General features: G+C 36.3%; 2 protein-coding genes across 2 annotated transcripts; one reads left to right on the top strand and one right to left on the bottom strand.

The window, feature by feature from the left end:
* Positions 1 to 748: 748 nt before the first annotated feature.
* On the top strand, positions 749 to 2,949 carry LOC119693670. The gene is made up of 2 exons (XM_038117722.2): positions 749 to 1,090; positions 1,790 to 2,949. Exons 1-2 carry the CDS (start codon positions 940 to 942, stop codon positions 2,794 to 2,796), a joined length of 1,158 nt encoding a protein of 385 aa, XP_037973650.2. The 5' UTR covers positions 749 to 939; the 3' UTR covers positions 2,797 to 2,949.
* A 15,143-nt stretch (positions 2,950 to 18,092) lies between these two features.
* LOC125488992 lies at positions 18,093 to 20,324 on the bottom strand. The gene is made up of 2 exons (XM_048623183.1): positions 18,498 to 20,324; positions 18,093 to 18,195 (listed from the first exon to the last, which is right to left on the bottom strand). The coding sequence occupies exon 1, from the start codon at positions 20,172 to 20,174 to the stop codon at positions 18,501 to 18,503; it is 1,674 nt and encodes a 557-aa protein (XP_048479140.1). The 5' UTR covers positions 20,175 to 20,324; the 3' UTR covers positions 18,093 to 18,195; positions 18,498 to 18,500.

Here is a 20,324-nt window from a genome sequence, read left to right as displayed (position 1 = left end):
GTCCAGCAGTGGATCATTATTGGCTGATGATGATGATTATCAAAACTTTCTTTGTCAATGGACTTCTATAATAAATACATTTTACGCGAATTCTGAAAAAAATAGGGTTAGAACCAATTACTTTATCACCCAATACTATATGGTACTACTTAATTACACATAGTTAGTATAGATGCTATTCAGGTCAAGTAAACGATTCAAAAGCGATACTTACCTTTTTCTTCAAAGCCGTCGGTGAAAAATACGACTAGGTTAGGTTAGGACTAAGTTTTATTGCCACCGCGGTGAAACACATAGCAGGTCAGATCAGTTGTCAGTCTCTGACTGCCCATAGTCCGAACGTATAATACGTAATAAGGCACAGTATTATAACTCGAGGAGCTTCCTGGAGCTTTGAGCTTCACGTCAAAGCGATACCAATTTTTTAATAGATAAATACGCTTTCGCTAACCTTGATGTATTTGAGAGTTCACTATCGCTTTGGAAAAGTTATTCAAATTGGAATACTTACTTATACCTTATCATACCTACTTTACTAATATCATAAATTCATAATTAGTACTCAGAGTTATAACTTAATATAATACAACGTGTCATTTCTTTACTACTTCTAAGTATGTACATTCATATCTGCTAGTGTGTACGAGAATACAGTGTTGCAATATATTGGCCGCGGCGGCGGCGATGACGTCACCAGCCGCCGGGAATGGCGCGCCCGACGCGAGTAGCGCACGACGCGAGTAGCGCACGACGCGGCGGCGATGGCGCGGCCACAAACGCTACCGACACCCGCTGGCGCCCGCCGCCGCCGCGCGACTTCAGACTGAAACCAGCCAATCAAAGCGCAGCGCGCCAATATCGCAGCGGCGTCACTCGCGCCGGGCACCCCGGCCCCGCACCTCAGTCGCCGCGGGAACGTCGCCCGCGCACAACGTCATAATGGCGTCTACAACGCTAACTACCGAGTTTAATAAAAAACTAATATCTCTAATCAGAGGTCATCCTGTGCTGTATAATAAGATGACAGTTGGAAGTGTCAAACAAAGAGAACGTATCTGGGAAGAGATAGGCAATCAGATGGAATGTGATGGTGAGTGTTTGTTTATTGAGTTTAGCGAGTGTGAGGAGTGTGGTGGCGGCGGCGGCGGCGGTGGCGCGGCGGGCGTGGCGACGAGACTCGTATAGCGAAGGCGAGTCGAGTCGAGACTCGAGAGCATTTTATTTTTCGACGCGTAATATGAAATAGCTTTGTACTTAACTACTCATCTGTTTCTGTTTGATTTTATAGGTACATATAATTACACTCACGGGCAATGAAAAGGTTCCACTGAGAAAAGTATCAAATTACTTCTAAACGGAAAAGGCTAGCTTAATTACTACTTCTGCAACATTGAAGTAAATTAATTTAACAGAGCATCAGGATATTACCAACTAAAAAGGGTAATATTTTGTTCCACTTTTAAATAAAATCATCAATAAATATCTTTGAAAAAATTGGGGTCATTTGAAGTCGGCATTTTGTGAGTGGAACTTTTTCATTGCCCGGCAGTGTATTATACAGTATTAATGCAATGTATGACAATAATATATGCAGTCATAATAATAATAAATTTTTACTTAAATAAGGCTGTGACATGGATGTGACACGCTGTGTATGTTTATTTTTGCCTTGCCCTTATCCCAATACGACAACAAAATATGGCATGCAATTCAGTAAATTATAGGTAGTTTAGTAGCATTATTTTATGTGATCAAATAAATTGTGTAAACTAATATATTTTTTTTTCAGTGCACGAGGTTAAAAAACGATGGAAAAATATTCGAGATAACTACCATAGGAATAGGAAATATGTTATATGTACAGGATTGGCCAAAAGAAAATATGAACCATCAGAAAATTTGAAAGGAGACTTAGATTTTCTTGAATTTGCAGATACACGTAGGGTTAAAAAAAATAAGAAAAAGAATAAATCAATTGAGACCGAAATTTCCATGGACAGTGAAGAATTAAGAAGAATTATGAAAGAAGATTTATCTGAAGATAAAAACTCAGGAGAAGTAGCATTAACTGTAACAGACATAGATAAATATATGCAATACCGAAACAGTAATACCAAGAATACTATGACTTTGCCAGAACCTGAATCTACTAACTCCATTTCAGATTCTGGAACCTTTAAAGACAATAAAATAACAACAAGTAAATCATTTGACTGCATCAAAATTAAGCCAGAGTTTAGTGACGGCGATAATGAATTTGATACCACAGAAACTGAGGTTATGCAGGTAAACCAAATAAGTAATCTGCCACTAAATGACGAGGAATTTAACAATGATACATTACGTATTTTACCTCTAGGGCAAGACAAAAAATTAACCCCAGAAATCATTGATGTGCGATCTTGTGCTTCCAATCATGAAATGGAAAGTAATATCCAGCTGGTTAATATAGTACATAACAATGAATCAATACATATTTCACATCCAGGGAAATCTCATGTATCCAAGAATGATATTGATATTGACAATAATCAGGATGATATTATAAAAAGAATAACTATAAGGAACGATCAGAAAAATCTTGTTAAAATGATGAAAATGGTCTTAAAACAAAATAAGATACTCAAAAATAGATTAGCAAACAAAACAAAAAAGAAAAATACTCCGACACATTCTTTTTTCAGCTCTATGGCTGATATTGTTAGCAATTTCCCTGCAGAAACTGTAGCTGATGTTCGAATGAAAATATGCACTATAGTTACAAGCGCAGAGCTTACTTGTATGAATAACCGCTAAACACATTTAAATTAAAAGTACCTAAGTATATGTATCAGACTGTAAGTTTGATTTTGACCTTGTTAATCAGTGATAATAGTACATATCTAAGAAGATTTGATTTGCGTTTGTTATGTTTAATTCTCAATTCATTAAATAAAACTTTAAATTCCAGATGTCATTTTTATTTTACTTAGGGCTGATTTTTCAATAGTCAGATAAGTGTTGTCTGAGGAATAAAATTGTAGCTGTCACTGTCTAATACAAACATTCAGTAGCGACAACATCATAATTATCACTCAGATAACTTTTATCTGACTATTGAAAAATCAGCCCTTATATGAATTGCTATGTAATGTACCCTATGTCATATAAGATGATTTCATGAATCTTTTCTTCTCAAAAATACTAGTGATATTGCAAAAGCACGGATAATTAGGCAACTAGAGATCAGGTTGCGCTAAGGTAACCGCTCCGCTACGCTCCGATTTGCTTTTGACGAACATGTGCACCTCTTCGCTTTGCTCGCCGTCACACCTATCTGTAGTTTGAAATAATCACCATTGTCTAATTATCCGGGTTTTCGCAATATGCCTAGGATTTTTGCGAAAAATCTAAAAGTCCTATCGGCTTTTAACATTTTGAATGACAATAGCAGTGATTCTGATGGCACATATACAATACATACCTACAGGTCTAACTGCGAACCTCCTTATTTGAAGCCGGTTAAAATATAATTTTGTTGAATTTAAAGATGGAAATGTTTCAAAAATTGGTACTGTGAAACTTTTTCATCGCTCGTGTAAATGTATAATGGTGCCTTCAGAATCGCAACCCATGAATTATTTACTATTCGACGTTATTCTAAATCCAATATAGCGACCATACAAACAAGATTTAATTAATTATTAAGTAATTAACTAAATGGCTTTATGGCAAAAAACGCCTTCTAGTGCTAGTGTAACTACTTACTTAATTTTTTGTTTATTATTCTGTTGTTGTAGGTATTTTATTGTGATTTCTGTCTGTCCATGATTGCGGTGGGGCGGCCATGGTGATAGCCTGGAGAGGGCGGCGATGAACGCTTGAAACAAAAGATGACATTTTGTAAAAGACAGGACCAATTGTGCAAATTATGTCTATTAAATACCTCAGCGGTCGGACAATTTACTCGTTAAAATGCGGAGTAAAAGAAGTAACCGGAACTTTTAAACCGAGCTAGCTTTATTTTGTTTTCTTTGTCCATGTAATTTTACGTTTTTTTTATTTTACTAAATTGTAGTATTTTTTTCGTCACAGATATTTGCCAATACATTTCAAACAGGGGAGGGGGTGTTAGAACCACGAATATTATATTTATATATTTTTTTAAGTAAAATTACACCACTCTTCTGTATAGTTGTTTGTAATACACAATGCATAGTAGAAATTAATGAGGCGGTTTCTTCAGCAGGTTCGTATTAGTCTTAATTATAATTAAAAAAGTACCTAGTTATGTATCATTTAACTCGGTACTTTTTTACGTTTTTTTGTATATAATTTAGATGATTACTAATTAACAAAAAATCTACATTACAATAGGTTTTAATTTGTTCAATATTTGTACGATTATTGCCAACCCACAGCCGTCTATAAACCCAGTATGTAGGTAAGTAATGTACCGTAAGGTATGAAATGGTACTACGAGAATTTACGAGATACAATCAAAACGGACGTTTCACTAGAATGAACTTTCTAAAGCATAATATTCTTTGTCGAAATTTTGTTACGGATCAGACAAATTATGGGAAAAAAATAATATGTTTTTCTTCTCCAAATGACAATAATTGATTTTAGGTTTTATTGTTTGTTAGCATTTTTGATTTCTAAAAATTGTGTGCATACTTAACTAGGTACTAACAAAAGATTTTATTACTTAGGTATTGGCTATGTAAATAAATTCTCAGATAAATGCTTTACCTGTCGCATCCGCGGCTCGATATTCAATAATAACCATGATATTGCGATGATACGGACTGGAAAAACTCGTTCAGTCGCTGCCGATATCCTCACGGGCTTATGTACAACAATTGCAAATATTTCCCACATATCGCTATGTTATACCTCCACTGCTGGTTGAGTTGGCAGGTTTATCTCCACATCGTATGGCAAGTAAGTAGTGTACGCGGTCCAGCTGCGGATTGCCGAGCAGTAAATCAAGAGGATTGAAGTAGTGCGAGGAAGCGAGTGGCTTTCATTCATACCGCCTCAGGGCGCGTTCCTCACAAGATCTCATCTTCCAATTACAGGTTTCGGTCCGTATGTTCTCGGTAGTGATGCCACGAATAGTGATTTGGCCGAATACCGAATACCGAATATTCGGCCGGCGCTCTCAGCCGAATACCGAATATTCGGCCACCGAATATTCGGCAGGTGATCCAGTATAATTCAAAAAGTTGAAGTTTTATTTAAATAGTGTTCTTCTTTATCTTACGGCAGATCCGTACAACTGGTGGTCAACCAACTCGAATCAGTAGCTAAACCTTATACATTTTGTTAAAAAATACCTGTGTCTCAGTAGCAGGAATTGTATCGTATATTTTATGAAGAAAATCGTCTCTTACGAATAAATGCCGACGAACTTATCTTTATTCAGCACGATTTGCCTTTAATTAATTTTAAATATTAAAAATACTGATGTTGTATTCAGGATTTCGCAATTAATGATTGTTTGATAGTTAATTCAATGTTTCGATTAAATTGTTTTTTATTCCCTTTTGTAATACAATATAATATTCGGCGCTACAACCTGTTTTTTTTGTTCCTGGAACTGCTTTGAAGAAGTCGCTACAGATTATATGAGAAATGCTAATTATTAGGAGGCAGAATGCTGTGGCAAACGAGTTGAATTTTTATTTGATAATGGTTCGCCTAGATTGGATAGCCGATCCTTACAAGTGGTGGTCCGCAAACAAAAAACAATATAACCTTTTGAAATTTGCAAAAACTTATCTTTCTTCACCTGGAAGTAGCGTTTATAGTGAGAGGTTATTTTCTGAGGATGGTTACAATGAAAAGCGCAATCGTGGGCTACCAAAAAATGCTGAAATGCTCGATTTTATCCAGCACAACTTACTACTGATTAATTTTAAGTACTAAAATGTTGTGATTTGGAAATAAATACACAATTTTTATTAAAATAACATGTCATTTTTTACATGATTTACTATTCGGTATTCGGCCCGAATAGTACGCACTATTCGGCCGAATACCGAATACTGAAAAAACTGGCCGAATAGGCCGAATACCGAATATTCGTGGCATCTCTAGTTCTCGGAGCGATTTTTGTCATCGTCAACCGCAGTCGTAAAACAGTCAGTGCGAATTCGTGGCGGTTTAAGAAGCCGTTGCAAAGATCCAAATTCGGTATTTGTATTCCCAAATTAACCCGTTTAATTTATTCTTTACGCTTATGGCTATATTTTTATTGCTAATAAAATGTTAATTCGCTATTTTTGAGCTTTTTGGCGTTGTTAAGTGGCGTGTTTAGGTGTGTTTTCACAAACGTTTTTTTCATATATTTTTTTAATTTTATTTATGTATGGTCCAAGTCGAGATGTTTTGATTGTTTCGACATAAGTGAACATTTTCGAGCGAGCAGTTGATTTGGCGGAGCATTGTGCCCGAATTACACAAACACGGGGCGGCGGCGGCGGCGGCGTGCAACCGTCAGAGCGTTTCACAATTACGGGTTCGATGCCCGGCACCGATACCTAAATTAATTTTCTTTTTGAGACCACGAAACTTCGCTCATTGTTCCGTCGGATCGAGCCAATGTGAGCCGATTGGTGATACGAAACCTACTAAAATAATCTCATTCTCAGTAAGTAGGTAGGTAGGTATGTAAAACGCTGAAAAGTATAAGAGCAACTCCCACAATATTTAGTTTATAAGTAAGTATCTATTATATTATGTAATGTGTTATGGATTTCATTGAGACTTTTCATATTGATACTGCACCTATCTTTTATCGAAATTAATTTTATCAGTTTAACATAACTTAATGTTAAGAATATAAGTACATGACCGCAAGTACCTACTTACAAAAGAAGACAACAATGGCAAATAAAAAATACGTTATACGCAAATTACTTTTTACTCATTTATTGTCAATCTTCGGAGTTCGGTTCCAGTTAAGAAGTTACCTATGGCTTATGCGATCTACAGTTGCGACACTTTGACAAACCGTTCTTTACGTAACTGTGTCTTTGACTGCTGCACACCGCGAAAGTTATGGAGCTTATGCCGCTGTAATACCGTCCAAAACTGCGCAGAGCCTTCCGAGTGATTGTTTACAATTGTTCTTGCAAAGTGTAGGTCGATTCTCAGTTAGATGGCGGTGATATAAGGGCACCAGCGAAGCAGGAAGTAGAGCGGAATGCAACCTCTGCTCTAGGTGAAGAAGCCTACGTGACACTCGCAAATAAACAAAGAACCCTGCTTAACTGTAGTCACAGCTATGAGAAGGCGCACGTAATTGCCTACAAGAAATTATTGACCCATATTCAGCAGAGCGCTTATTCTTCGCATGTATTAAGATTGTTCAAAATGCAGTCTCATCTTGAAAATTGTAGGAAAATCTTGCGAGGTTATGCACTACAGCGAACGCCAAAATGGACGCAAAACTAGACGTTCAATTTATAAGAGTAGCTTATGGTGCTCATATTAAAAGTGTTGACACTTACAAAAGTACTACACCCTAGCCACACTTTTCTCCGATGACAGGTTCAAGGTAGATATAAACTCAGATCGAAAGGGACGCAGCAGTCACGATCACCATTAACACTCATCTATGTTTCTTACGGTTTACCGTTCGATGTAAACACACTAAGACAATGAGAAGACCGCATGGCCAATATGGCCGTGCAAGTTATTTAGATGTCGAGGCATTGTTGTGTAAGCGACTGGCCTGATTAGGTTACCTTCCAGTGCAGTCACTTTTTGACCGACAATACTTTCATTTCAAATACCAGTTTAAAGTCTTCAAGAAGCGAAACAGTAAGTATGTCAATAAAATAGTAGGTGACTGTTTGGTACAGTATACAAGGACAGCATATAATATGTATTACGATTAAAAATACCTAAGTATTACGTTTCGGAGCGGTGAATGGCGTTAGGCGGATTTGAAACCTTTAGCAAATGAAGTGATTTACCTACAATTTGTCACGGTTGAACAAGATATGCCAATATATAAATTTTCGAATCTCGAAGGCCAATTAGAATAGACAAACTAGACATGTGAGACACAATCACATTCTCGGTTCAAGTTTTAGACAATATTGGTCCGAAGAATGCCAACCAGTTTTTTTTAGATGATTTATTTGCATTTATATTTTAGGAATTTCTGCATGTTTTCGCATAATTATGTCAATGATTAACTGATTAGGAACCCGCATAAAATATGTTTAGTATATGATTATTGATGTAGGTAGGTACTGACTATTTTTGTTTTTTTGCAAATACATTTTAGCATGTACACTACACTCAATCTTATCTCTTATCTCTTTGGATGGAGGGATCCATCCAAAAGTTGTCTGGCAGAGATCACTTTTAGTGATAAGACCGCCTTTTGTACCCTAATTAGGTAAGTTGTAATTTGTTATTCCTATGACTCTTTGTTGGTGCGCAAATAAAGCGTACTCTATCTATCTACTCGTATCTACATTTTAGCACCTTATTCTGATAAGTAACAATAGTATCACAATTTTTTCACGCGTTAAACTCGGCTGAACCGTCTCTACTATCATAGTAAGCGTAACCGATACGCGCGCTGCGCCGGCGCAGAATGTTGGACAAATAGCGGATGTTGACGACCAATACCGTCAGATGCACGTTTCACTTGTTATGATCTAAACGTCGGCATATGGGAGCGTATGAATGTAGCTCGCATGGCTAAGTTTCGAATGCATAGGCTGTCGCCATTTTGCGAGTCTTACGATGACTATGGTTAAGAGTGGCTTAGTAGGCTAGGGCATTAAGGATTCTCTGTCTGATGGCTGATGGTATACCGTTTTATAGTAGATATACCTATCCTGATAACTATGAATGCATAGCTAATCGGATCACGATCATTTCACCCCCAAATACAACAGACCGATATTTTTTTGGTAAAACTTACATTCATGTAGAGTATTTTTGGTTACGTATTGATTGAGTGCATCAGCTACTACCATCAACAGCCGGCAGGTTATCTTACCTATTATCTTATACAAGAGTATATGTGGAGACTTCAAATATAATTATAATGAATGTGACTGTGTGTTTCAACCTAGGTGGGTACTAACAGCCTACTTGGCTACGTGGGTTCAAGATCGCATTCACTAACTCCACAACCAATCTACATGGTGTTCCTATTTGCAGTTTTTAGAAGCCAGTAACTACTACGATAAGTTTAATCCTGCTTAAAGCGCTGTGTTTTCCGATCCCGTTGGTAGGACGGGGTCGGCGGATAACGGGCGTCAAGCGAACTATTCCGTACTCAGAAACAATTGCAAAGAAGTTCTGTCACTTCGCAGTTTCATAAAAGTAAGGTTATCAGTAGTCTAGTAGGTCCGTGGTCAGGGGCGACTTTGATTCGTAAGTTATATAAATATTTACGGGAACAAAATTTAGTAACACGTAAGAATCGTTCCGTAAAGAAGCATTAGTAATATAATAGGAGCCTTCTCGAGTGTCGCATCAAATGTACCTTAATTAGGTACGCCCATCTCAGCACACCCTAGACTGACAGCTAATTACGCTAAACTGCCTGGCTACTCCTCTCATCACAGTGACAAACCTTATACTCTAGCTCCAAACCTCCAGTGTCTGTCACCAACTTGGTAAGAAGAAGAGCGTTTATTTGTCCTGAATAAGGCGGTTACTTAATGAGGACGGAGCGGTGCAGTTATGCAGATTCCAGCCGAAGTCGAACCTGAGCGGAGCAACTCCGCCTTGCCTTGGAATTTCAACTTAACTCTTGTTGTTGTTGGCGTAAGAACGAGATTGCAATGCGTAGGCAACGAAGTAGATGAATAGTTAAAGTGGTTTTGTAATCATTGATCCAGTGTGTTGAAGTGTAAATGTCGAATGTATACCTACTTATAAGTTTGTACTATAGTTCGCCCTTACAGAATGTGATGATGATCAACAATTGAACACCCAAAAAAATACATAGTTTAAAACCTGCATCCTTACATAACCTTTTTATTATCAAAATATTTTACGGTTTCAAAAATGCTAAAGTATATTTCCGCAAAGATTGCAATTAAACGAAATTATGACACTGATAAAGATCACGCGCATGTATGTAGCTGAAAATTAACAGCCCATTAAACGTTATAACCGCCGTTATGAGAATCAGTAACTTAATCAAGAAGTTTGTAAAATTAAAAACAACAAAACGAAATTAGCTCAGTTGCGCTCTTTCACTTACATTTTAAAATAAAATACATCAAAATTCCGTTTAAACAAAACAATAAACGCATCCCGTTTGTTATTGTCAACTTTATCAAATCTAATTTACTTTGTAAAAAATAAAAACAGTGCATTAAACGGGCATGCAAAGCGTCCATTGCCACAAATATGGCTTGAGGTAAACAAGCTTCGTAATCTGAGGTCAAAGGCTTGGACACCTAGGTCTGGCGCGGGCGACGCAGGGGGGGGAGAGGGGAGAAAGGCACCGGGCGGAGGGGGTAACATCGCACGCGCGACTAGAAAGTCGGGCCATTGTTTTCTTCATTACGACACACAAGTTATTTATCAGTTGCGAGTTCGTATTGCATTTTTTATGCAAATGCAATACGCTCTCGGACGATAAACGTAAGGAAATTCGCTAAATGCCGCATTAACGTTTTGTAAATGTGTCATTTGAACGTTAACTGCTAAGGTGACGGCGAAAAGTTGTTCTCTGTATCAGTTTGAGCTGGTGATAAGGTTTAAGTATCAGCATACTACATACCACGATTACCACGTGAAAATTTCAATTATTACTTAACACAAAATCGTGAAAAGTTTCAGCCAAGTTTTCAGTTACTCTAAAAATGTATTATTAAACTAAAAAGGAGGTTTAATTAACTAAAGTCATACTAACCTGACTGTCGTGTCGGTAAGTAGTATTATACCTCGATGATTATGACATTGTTACGAGATCACCGAGTTAAATCCACTTGTGACCTGATGAAACAGGCTGCGAGCTAGCAGGTTGCCCAACCTGTGCGCAGTACAGTTGCTAGATTGAGTCTTGAACTAATTGATCATACTTTCACATGCCGAAAGTAAATAGGCACTTGAAGTAAAACGTGAAAACCAGAAAAAGTCCGTGTCAACCGCAGGTCAATCCGAAATCGCCGCTCCGTAACGGTATCTGTATCTATACATCATTCTTTTGAGTTTCCAAAGTGATTCTTTTGTCCGGTCTGGGAACTGATGCAAATGAGCTACTTCTCCATTTCTTTGTTTGATTTGAAAGTGTATGTGATCGGTGCGGAAACGCGGACGGGCGACCGCCGCGCCGCCGCCGCCGCCGCCGTCGATGCGAGCGCGTTTTTATGTAATTGTTACATCACTAGTATGGAGCTTGGTGCAATGATCTACGAAACAAACTACATTAGTACTAAAACGATCTTATTGAGTATATTTAATGAAACATATTGTATTATTGTTAAAAATTATGATGTTCTAAGTTTTCCTTGTGTACTTAATTATGTATAGCCACATAATATTATGTGAACGTCATTACTTACTGTATGAAGTACTACTATTAGTAGCTCTGAATTTATATATGAAATTTTGAATCAAAAATGTGTTAAAAATTAATGTAACTGTCCAAAATTTATAAGTACTTACTCCATATAATTTCTCCATAGTCAATTAGGGCATAACCAGGGAGTAGTGGTTGACTTTTGACACATCTGTCATGAATTTTATATAGAGATGACGTTTAATTTATAAATCAATCCCTGTCGGTTAGATAACCTACTATGGAGAAATTGGCACTTAGTCTTATATGAATAAAAAGACGTTTCATTAGGGATTTATTCATTAAAAAAACGACAGTTACCTACCATATACTTACAAATAAATCGAAAGTTACCATGGATGTTTGATAGTGATCGATTATTATAAACGCTGAGATCTAATAACTTGTAACACAGTCTATTGCGGGTAAAGGGTATTGCTCTTTCATAAAATTTGTACACAAGCATAGCACATTGTACATAGGTACTTTGCCTGCATATACGCTGTTTTGGAAACATGAATTTTTCATTTAATCCTTTCAGGCGAAATGTATCAGACCTGCACATTTCAATATACGTTTGTATTTGCATTTGTGCAATACATAGATCTGCCTAATGGATTAATTTTTAACTGTAAGTAAATGGCTGGCTGGGCCACACTGCGAAGACCTGATGATCATATCCCGAAAGTGGCCCTACAATGGAAACCCCAGGGCGGTTCAAAGCGACCCGGTCGACCAGCTCATACCTGGAAGCGGTCCATATTCAGCGAGGCCCAAGAGAAAGGGAAGTCGTGGCCAGAGTTTAACTTGCTGGCCCACGACAGAGAAGGAAGGAAGCGCCTGGTGTCAGCCTCAGACTCCTCGGAGGGGTAGCGGGATTAAAGAAGAAGAAGAAGAAGTAAATAAGTAAAACGGGTATGATCGTATTTTTTAAACGAAATATTTATCACTTTTTGCGTAGAGAAAATATATTTTTTTAATTATATACCTATCAATATCAAGCTCACATAATATTATAATTTTCAAACCAAATCTGCATTTTATGTGAACAATTTAGCACTTAATTAACACTTAAAGCTACTGCATACCTACCTATATGGAAGGGTCAATAACTATCTCGCTTAGATTGGATGATAAGATTACCAGTTTCTTTAATTTTGATTACAATGTCGTTAAAATTAACAGTTAGGTAGTTTTATTGAATATGAATAGGTATAGGTATGAGTAAAATTTAACATTTTATAACTTTGTGGAAATATTTAGTTTAGGGAATTAATACCGTAGTTACCTAAGGTTTTTATTTATAAGTCCCATGATGAAAGTAACTAGAGTGAAACTGAAATTGTCTAAAGTCAGGCTGGTCCACCGTGCGGTCCGTGCGTATGGTCTTGGTTACCCACCCCTTGGAGTATGAGTATGAGAAAGATGGTTTGAGGTATTGATTGTAGTAACAATTTATACAGCGGAGTTAAAGCAATAGGCGGCCTTATCGCTAAAAGCGATCTCTTCCAGGCAACCTTTGGGTGGAGGAATGACTTAAAGAATATGTTCCGTGTATTCACTTAGTCTAGTTAGTCATCCAAGGAAAATTTGCCTGAAAATATGATCCACAGGATTGTTTTTTTTTTTGTATTTGTACTTACATAGGAAAGTTAATATTATTAAAATAAATATAAAAAAACATATCAGCAATCACCCAAGGTTATGAAATGGAAATAGTCTCTTATCTACCGATCGATTGCTAATAAATACCTACGTACGGTCCTACTTTGAAATTGACATACCTAGGTAGGATGGGACGGAGGTAGGTGGTTAAGGGTTAATAGCAGAATGCACATTTACTATATGTAAGTACAGGTAATACCTGTATAACGTTAAATGTATACTTACCAAATACACGACTGATTTGAAGACTCCTACTAAAATCCGTAGCATTGACACCTATAAACAATAACATTATCTTTCAATACCTTATTGTGGTATTATTGGTCGAGGTAATGAATAAACGTTTAGTGCATCCACACTCAATAGCCCTTACTCAGCACGTAAGTGTGGAATTAGACTGTAAGTTATGTGTTTGATTGTTGAATACGTGGGAAACGTAAGGCGTGAAGACCATTGGAATTATAAGCCATCAAGGTATCTCGTGCAGGTATCAGCCTTGCAAATTAGTAGGCCGGTACAATTGAGACATCACTACAAATAATAATCCTTTAACAAAGTCCATTTATAAACAAATTGTACTACAAATAATAATCCTTTAACAAAGTCCATAAACAAATTGTAAAAAGCTAGACCAATTCAATATCAGAAAACCAAAAAATATAGTTTAAATCATAGACTTAGTATATACTTATACTAAGTCTATGGTTAAAATGCATATTTTTTTATGATCAACACGCTTAGTATAATTACTTATTGTAACTAGTTGCCTACATAATATACCTACATATTACATCAAAATGTCAATCACAATATGATGCTAAAATAACAGCATCATCAGTACACATATACTATAATATTGCCTAATTGCCTATCGTCATTCCATTATTATAAACTATAAATAAAAATAATAATAACCTAATCTAATCAATTCAATAATGACAAGTTCATCAGGAGATCAAAGAACTTAGAACCGAAAATTTGATAGCGATTCAATTTACTAAAGATAAATAATTATTGAATATTGATGGCCTAATGTATGTAATGTTCGACAAAAGAGTTGAATGCATTAAATACACCCAATAGGTTAATTGTTTTTAGGTTTCCCTAAATCAATCAAATCACTTAGTGGCCCGTCTGTCCTACTAACTAGTCTGTCCCTTTGTATCGGTAGGTAACTCCTGAAGATATCCAGTTAAAATCTGAGCCTAATATTTTCATTTTCAAGTCTTAATTGTAAACAAAAAATATTATCGTTTAGTGATGAATGTGATCATATTATACATATATAATCAAAGTATTAACCTCCAAAATAAAACGGCATCGATACAGATTGCACCTAAATCATGTGAACTCATTCGGCATTTGTTTCGTCTGATACAGAAGTCCGTTACGATCAATCAGCAGTGCATCTAGCAGGCGATGTGAGAACTACCCACTCGTGAGTCGTGAGAAACGTCTTCAATTGTTTCCAATACGATGTATGAGGTCACATCCACGTTGTAATTGTATGTATATGTTAGTTCGCAGTGTTTTAAGATACGTTTGGTGAAGTCTGGAGCTCTTTGGTTGGATTAGCGATGATGGATTAATAAGTTGTTGAATGATTAGTACAATGACACTACTCCCAAAATTTGAAAAAAAAATACACAAAAATAAACAAAATAGAATAATGATGTCTTGGGTCCAATCATCGAACTTTCAGGTCCACGACCTCAAGAATGTGAGATCTGTTACACTATAACGACTCTAAATTATACTTACAATATAATGAACAATAATAATTATACAACTGAAATAATCTTCACGTAACTTAAATTTGTCCTTACATTACCCAATGCAAGAGAACGACCTTATTGCGATGACGTCTTTAAGATGTCAGAAAAAGTAGTTCTGCTTGCCTTATTTTCTGAGTAACTTTGATTCAAATTTCAAATTCAAAATTCAAATTCAAATGGTTTAATCGACGTAAAATTTTACAATTATTTGTCGATAGTCATCTACCACCATTTCACAAAGGCCCCGTCATTGAGAAGAAAAGAAATGGCGAAAGAAACTCCTCGAGCATCTTTTCAACTTTTTCCTTATAATCTATTACAATTTTTACTTATATCTAGTACCTACAATTTTACTTAAGTACCTATATCCATTTCATTTTTTCAATAGCCTTAGCTGAGGTGGACAAGACCACGCGTTTTTGTCGTTTAAATAATCATTTATAGTATAGTAAGCTTTACTACATAATGTAGCTTTAACATAATTCTTAAATTTTTGCTCAGTAAGGTTTATTGCTTCATTTGATAATTTATTATAAAAGCGTATACAGTTCCCCATGAATGATGTGTTTGTTTTCGAAAGTCTGAGTGTGGGGAAAAGCAACTTATTTTTGTTTCTGGTCTCAATACCGTGAGTGGCTCCTACTTTACTAAATGAATTTAAGTTTTTACGAACATACATAATATTTTCATAAATATATTGGCATGGAACAGTTAGTATACCTATTTCCTTAAACGTATCTCTTAATGAAATTCTAGACCCTAATACATATATGGCTCGAATTGCTCGTTTTTGCAGAACAAAGATTTGATTAATGTCAGCCGCTCGTCCCCACAATAGAATTCCGTAAGACATAACACTATGAAAATAACTAAAATACACAAGCCTGGCTGTATCTACATCTGTTAACTGTCTAATGGTTCTAACCGCATAAGCTGCAGAACTCAATCTACCGGCTATCCTCTCAATATGGGGTCCCCATTGCAACTTTGAGTCAATTGTAATACCCAGGAATACCGTTTCATTTACTAACTCTAGCTTATCGTTATTCAATGTCAAATATGTCTCTACTTGTCTTACATTAGGCAAAGTGAATTTAATACATTTTGTTTTCTTGGAGTTAAGAGCTAAATTATTTACAGTGAACCAATTAGCAACTATGGAAAGAGTACTGTTTGCATTGTCAAAATTGACTTCTTGTCGCTTCAACTTAAATATAAGTGAAGTATCATCAGCAAACAGTACTATCTCACATAATTTATCTACCAAAAACGGTAAATCGTTAACATATACAAGAAACAAGAATGGTCCTAAAATCGAGCCTTGGGGAACACCCATACTGACAGGACAGCCAGCCGAACGCACTCCATTTATGTCAACTAGTTGAGTTCTGTTGCTCAAGTATGATTCCAATAATGTAAGAGCTTTGCCAGTTAGCCCATAATATTTAAGTTTCATAAGTAGAGTGGCATGATCCACACAATCAAATGCTTTCGATAGATCGCAAAATACACCCACAGCATCAAGACGTTCCTCCCAAGCACTAAATATGTGTTTGACCAACGCGACACCAGCGTCAGTTGTAGATCGACCTTTGGTGAAACCGAACTGTTGGTTATGGAGAAGGCCGTGAATACTAAAGTGCGAAAGCATTTGATGCAGCATAATTTTTTCAAATATTTTACTCAGTACTGGCAAAACTGATACAGGCCTAAAATTATTGGGATCATTTTTCTCACCAGATTTAAAAAGCGGTATTAGTTTACTAAGTTTCATCAAATCGGGGAATACACCGACCTCAATGCATCTGTTAAAAAGATTAGCCAAGTGGGGTGCTAGGATATCAATAACATGACTAATAACTTTAACGGACATGCCCCATAAATCTTCTGTCATTTTTAAATTTAATTCTTTATAAGTGGTAATTATGGTCTGTGTATTTATACCATGAAATTGAAAGTCGAGATCGCAAGGCGGTGCATTCCCTCTTAGCAAACGTTCAGCTTCAGCGCAAGATGAAACAAGGTTCTCAGTTGTAGCTAACGGTATACTACGGAAAAAATCTTCAAAGACGGAAGCCACTTCTTCACTAGATGAAACAATTTTATCATTAATTTTAAGTTCAAAATTTAAATCACGTGGTTTATTCTTCCCGGTTTCAGTATTAATGATATTCCATACGGTTTTAATCTTGTTATTAGAGTTTTTAATCTTTCTATTTATATAATCTGATTTAGCTTGGTGGCAAACGGCTTTGAATATCTTTGTATATTTCTTTACATAATCTCTAAAGTTATCGTCATGAGTAAATGTACGCTGTTCATAGAGATCATATAATTTACGTCTGCTCTTATAAATTCCCGATGTTGCCCAGTCATTAAGACTTAGTTTACAATTAACATCTACTTCTTTCTTAGTGAACACGTTTTCAAATTCTTGAGACAAACCTTGAAATATTTCCTTAAAGGCATCATTGGGATTTCTTTCAGAGCTTCTACAATAGTCAAGTTTACTGTTCAATCGAGATTTAAACTTATCAATTCTGTATGATGTTACTGGTCTGAACTTGAAAGTGGCTGACTTACGTTCAAAAGTACAAGGAAACGTAATAATTTGCCCACTGTGGTCGGATGGTAAGCAATTGATTACAGAATGATTAGTAAAATCACAATTACAGTAAATATTATCAATACAAGTGGCTGAGGTGGGAGTAATTCTGGTAGGTTCCAGGAAGACATTACTTAAATTATATGACTTGAACAAATTAATTATACAACATTTCATAGAAGTCTCAACTAATAAATCAATATTAAAATCTCCCACCACGACCACTTGTTTTGAGCTCTTAGATAAGATGGTAAGACTATCCTCCATCACTTTCTCAAATACTTTATAGTCAGAAGAGGGGGGCCTGTACACGCTTAAAATTATATACTTGTCCATCTCAACACAAGCTAGTTCAGCTATTCTTTCGACCGATAATTTTACAATATCTTTCCTATCCTTACATTTTAAATTTTTCTTTACAAATATTAATGATCCTCCTTTGTCTAACGATTTCCTATTAAATGAGCTAATAACATTATAATTTTTTACATTAAAATTCATGTCATCATTTTTAAGGTGATGCTCAGTAATACAAATTATGTCTATGTCGTATTGTTCTAAAAATAACTCTAGCATTAGAAGTTTGCGAGAAAGCCCCTGAATGTTCTGGTGTACAACTGAATGTTAGTGTTAAGAAATTGTTTTGTTTTTATAGTTTAAATAAGTTTATAGACTTATCTGTTAAGTGTCAGAAATTTTTAAGAATGTAAGCAAAGTTTTGTTTCTATCTCTTTTTTTAATTTTAAACTGTATTTGATTGTGTTTATATTTATGTTTTGTTATGTGCATATATGAAAAGTGTTGAGCATATCTGTAATTGGTACATGTTATAGATAAGTACCTCTCTAACCTTTTTTTTGTAAGTGTATTGTAACATGTACTGTTGATGTGCCTTAAATAAATAAATAAATAAATACAACTCTCAGTTGCTCATCTCTTGTCGTGCATGGCAGTTTAAATTTACATTAGTATTACTACTAACTATCGTATCAGTTGGTCCTACTTCTGTTATACTACTTATAACAGGGTCATAAATATTGTAAGCTAACAATTTAGCTATCTGTCGCTTATAAAACTTAGGTACAAATAATGTACTCTTAGTCAAAATAAAATTATGAATAAATTTATTTGTATCGAAATACATCATTCTTTCTCTGTCACCAAAGGTCATGTTAAATAATAACATATTTAAATCACCTATGTAATTATTCTGCTTTGTAGTCCGTGAGGTGGAGTAAGGGAAAGCACAAATAATGGTTTTCCTAACATTAATAGAAGAAAGTGCGTCATAACATTGAATTATGTCCTCTTTCTCTACTTCTATGCTATTTCCTACTAGTAATACTATTGTAGTATTCAAGCTGTATTGCCCTGACACTATCCTATCTACAATTTGCTTAAATGAGGCACCTGGCATACATATATTAACTACTTTTTGCCTGAGATAGTCGTTCAGCATATAGCCCATTTTACTACCTAACTTATCAGAAAAAACAATTGTCTCATAAGGAGAACAACTGTAGCTACTCGATGGGGCTTCTTCTTGCAGACTGGTACATGAAGACGAGGCTGGGGTCACTGCGGGCTGCTTTGACATTGGAGTATAGAGTGATGGCGTGGCGGGCTCGTCGTTGCAGAATCCATCTGGCCGGAACTCATCTGGAGTGCACGTGGTGGAGGCCGGGGTGGACTGCTGCAGCTGCTTGGCAATGTCACCGGTATGAGTGCCCAGTGAAGTATTGGTAGCAGGCTGGATAGGTGATGCATCTTGGGTGGCCTCTGATAGAGCCAGAGCCGCTGACATCTGGGAGCTGGTGGTGTTTTCCTCAGTAGATGGTACCCTTGGAGTGTTAAAGACTAACTTCAAGTTATTTAGTCTTTGTTGTAGCATCGCCATATTTATCTCGTACTGTTCGTTGCAGTCTGCGAGCTCCTGGTTTTGTTTAGAAATTTCTTTCTCGTATTTTTGGACCAGTGTTCCAAGTCTCACCTTTTCTGTTTTTAAAGGTTGGTGTGGGATGGTCTTATATTTCTTGATTGTTTTCTTAGTTCTACTTATAAATCTATTTATTCTACAATATTTCTTTAGTTTATTTGCACCTATTATCTTGATTTTCTTTTCACAACAATCATCATATTGCAGTTCCTTACAAGGTGTGGTTAGGTCTATTGTAGGCACAGTTTTTGAGTGGGAGCTAACTAGTTCGTCATACAAGGCCATTGTTTCATTATTTGCATCATGCTGTTTCTTCTCATTCAGTCTGTGGATTTCAGCATTTGACTCTGCCAGCTGTTGTTCAAGGCTGTGAATCTGAGACAGGGTGACTTCGTGTATATCTTGGCATTGCTGGTATGAGTGTAGCAAGTTACTCAACTCGTCACATTTGCCTTGCAAGTCCTGACATTGGATATCTAACTCGGTCACAACATTCTTCAGGGATGTGTTCTTTTTCAAGAGACATTCAAATTCCTTCTCATTTTCTTCCCGTTCTTTCATCAGTTGATCAGACAGGTCTCGAGATGCTTTAAGGTCTTCGAGTGTGTTCCTCAGCTGGAGCTCCAGGTCACGGGTTTGTGCTTTCCCACGGGTCATCATCTTTGGTAGTTTCCTGAAACCACACGGGGGAGTACGGTAGTATATCGATAGATAATGAAGATTGGTAGTTAAACTAGTGACATATGAAATTGTTTATCACTGTTACAATGATTACAGGACAACAAGGTGTTAAAAGATATTAAAAATAAG

This window comes from Plutella xylostella, chromosome 9 (assembly GCF_932276165.1).
Source record: "Plutella xylostella chromosome 9, ilPluXylo3.1, whole genome shotgun sequence".
Classification (NCBI taxonomy): Eukaryota; Metazoa; Arthropoda; class Insecta; order Lepidoptera; family Plutellidae; genus Plutella; species Plutella xylostella.
Note: the sequence above shows the minus strand (reverse complement) of the source record. Positions and strands in the feature narration are given on the sequence as shown.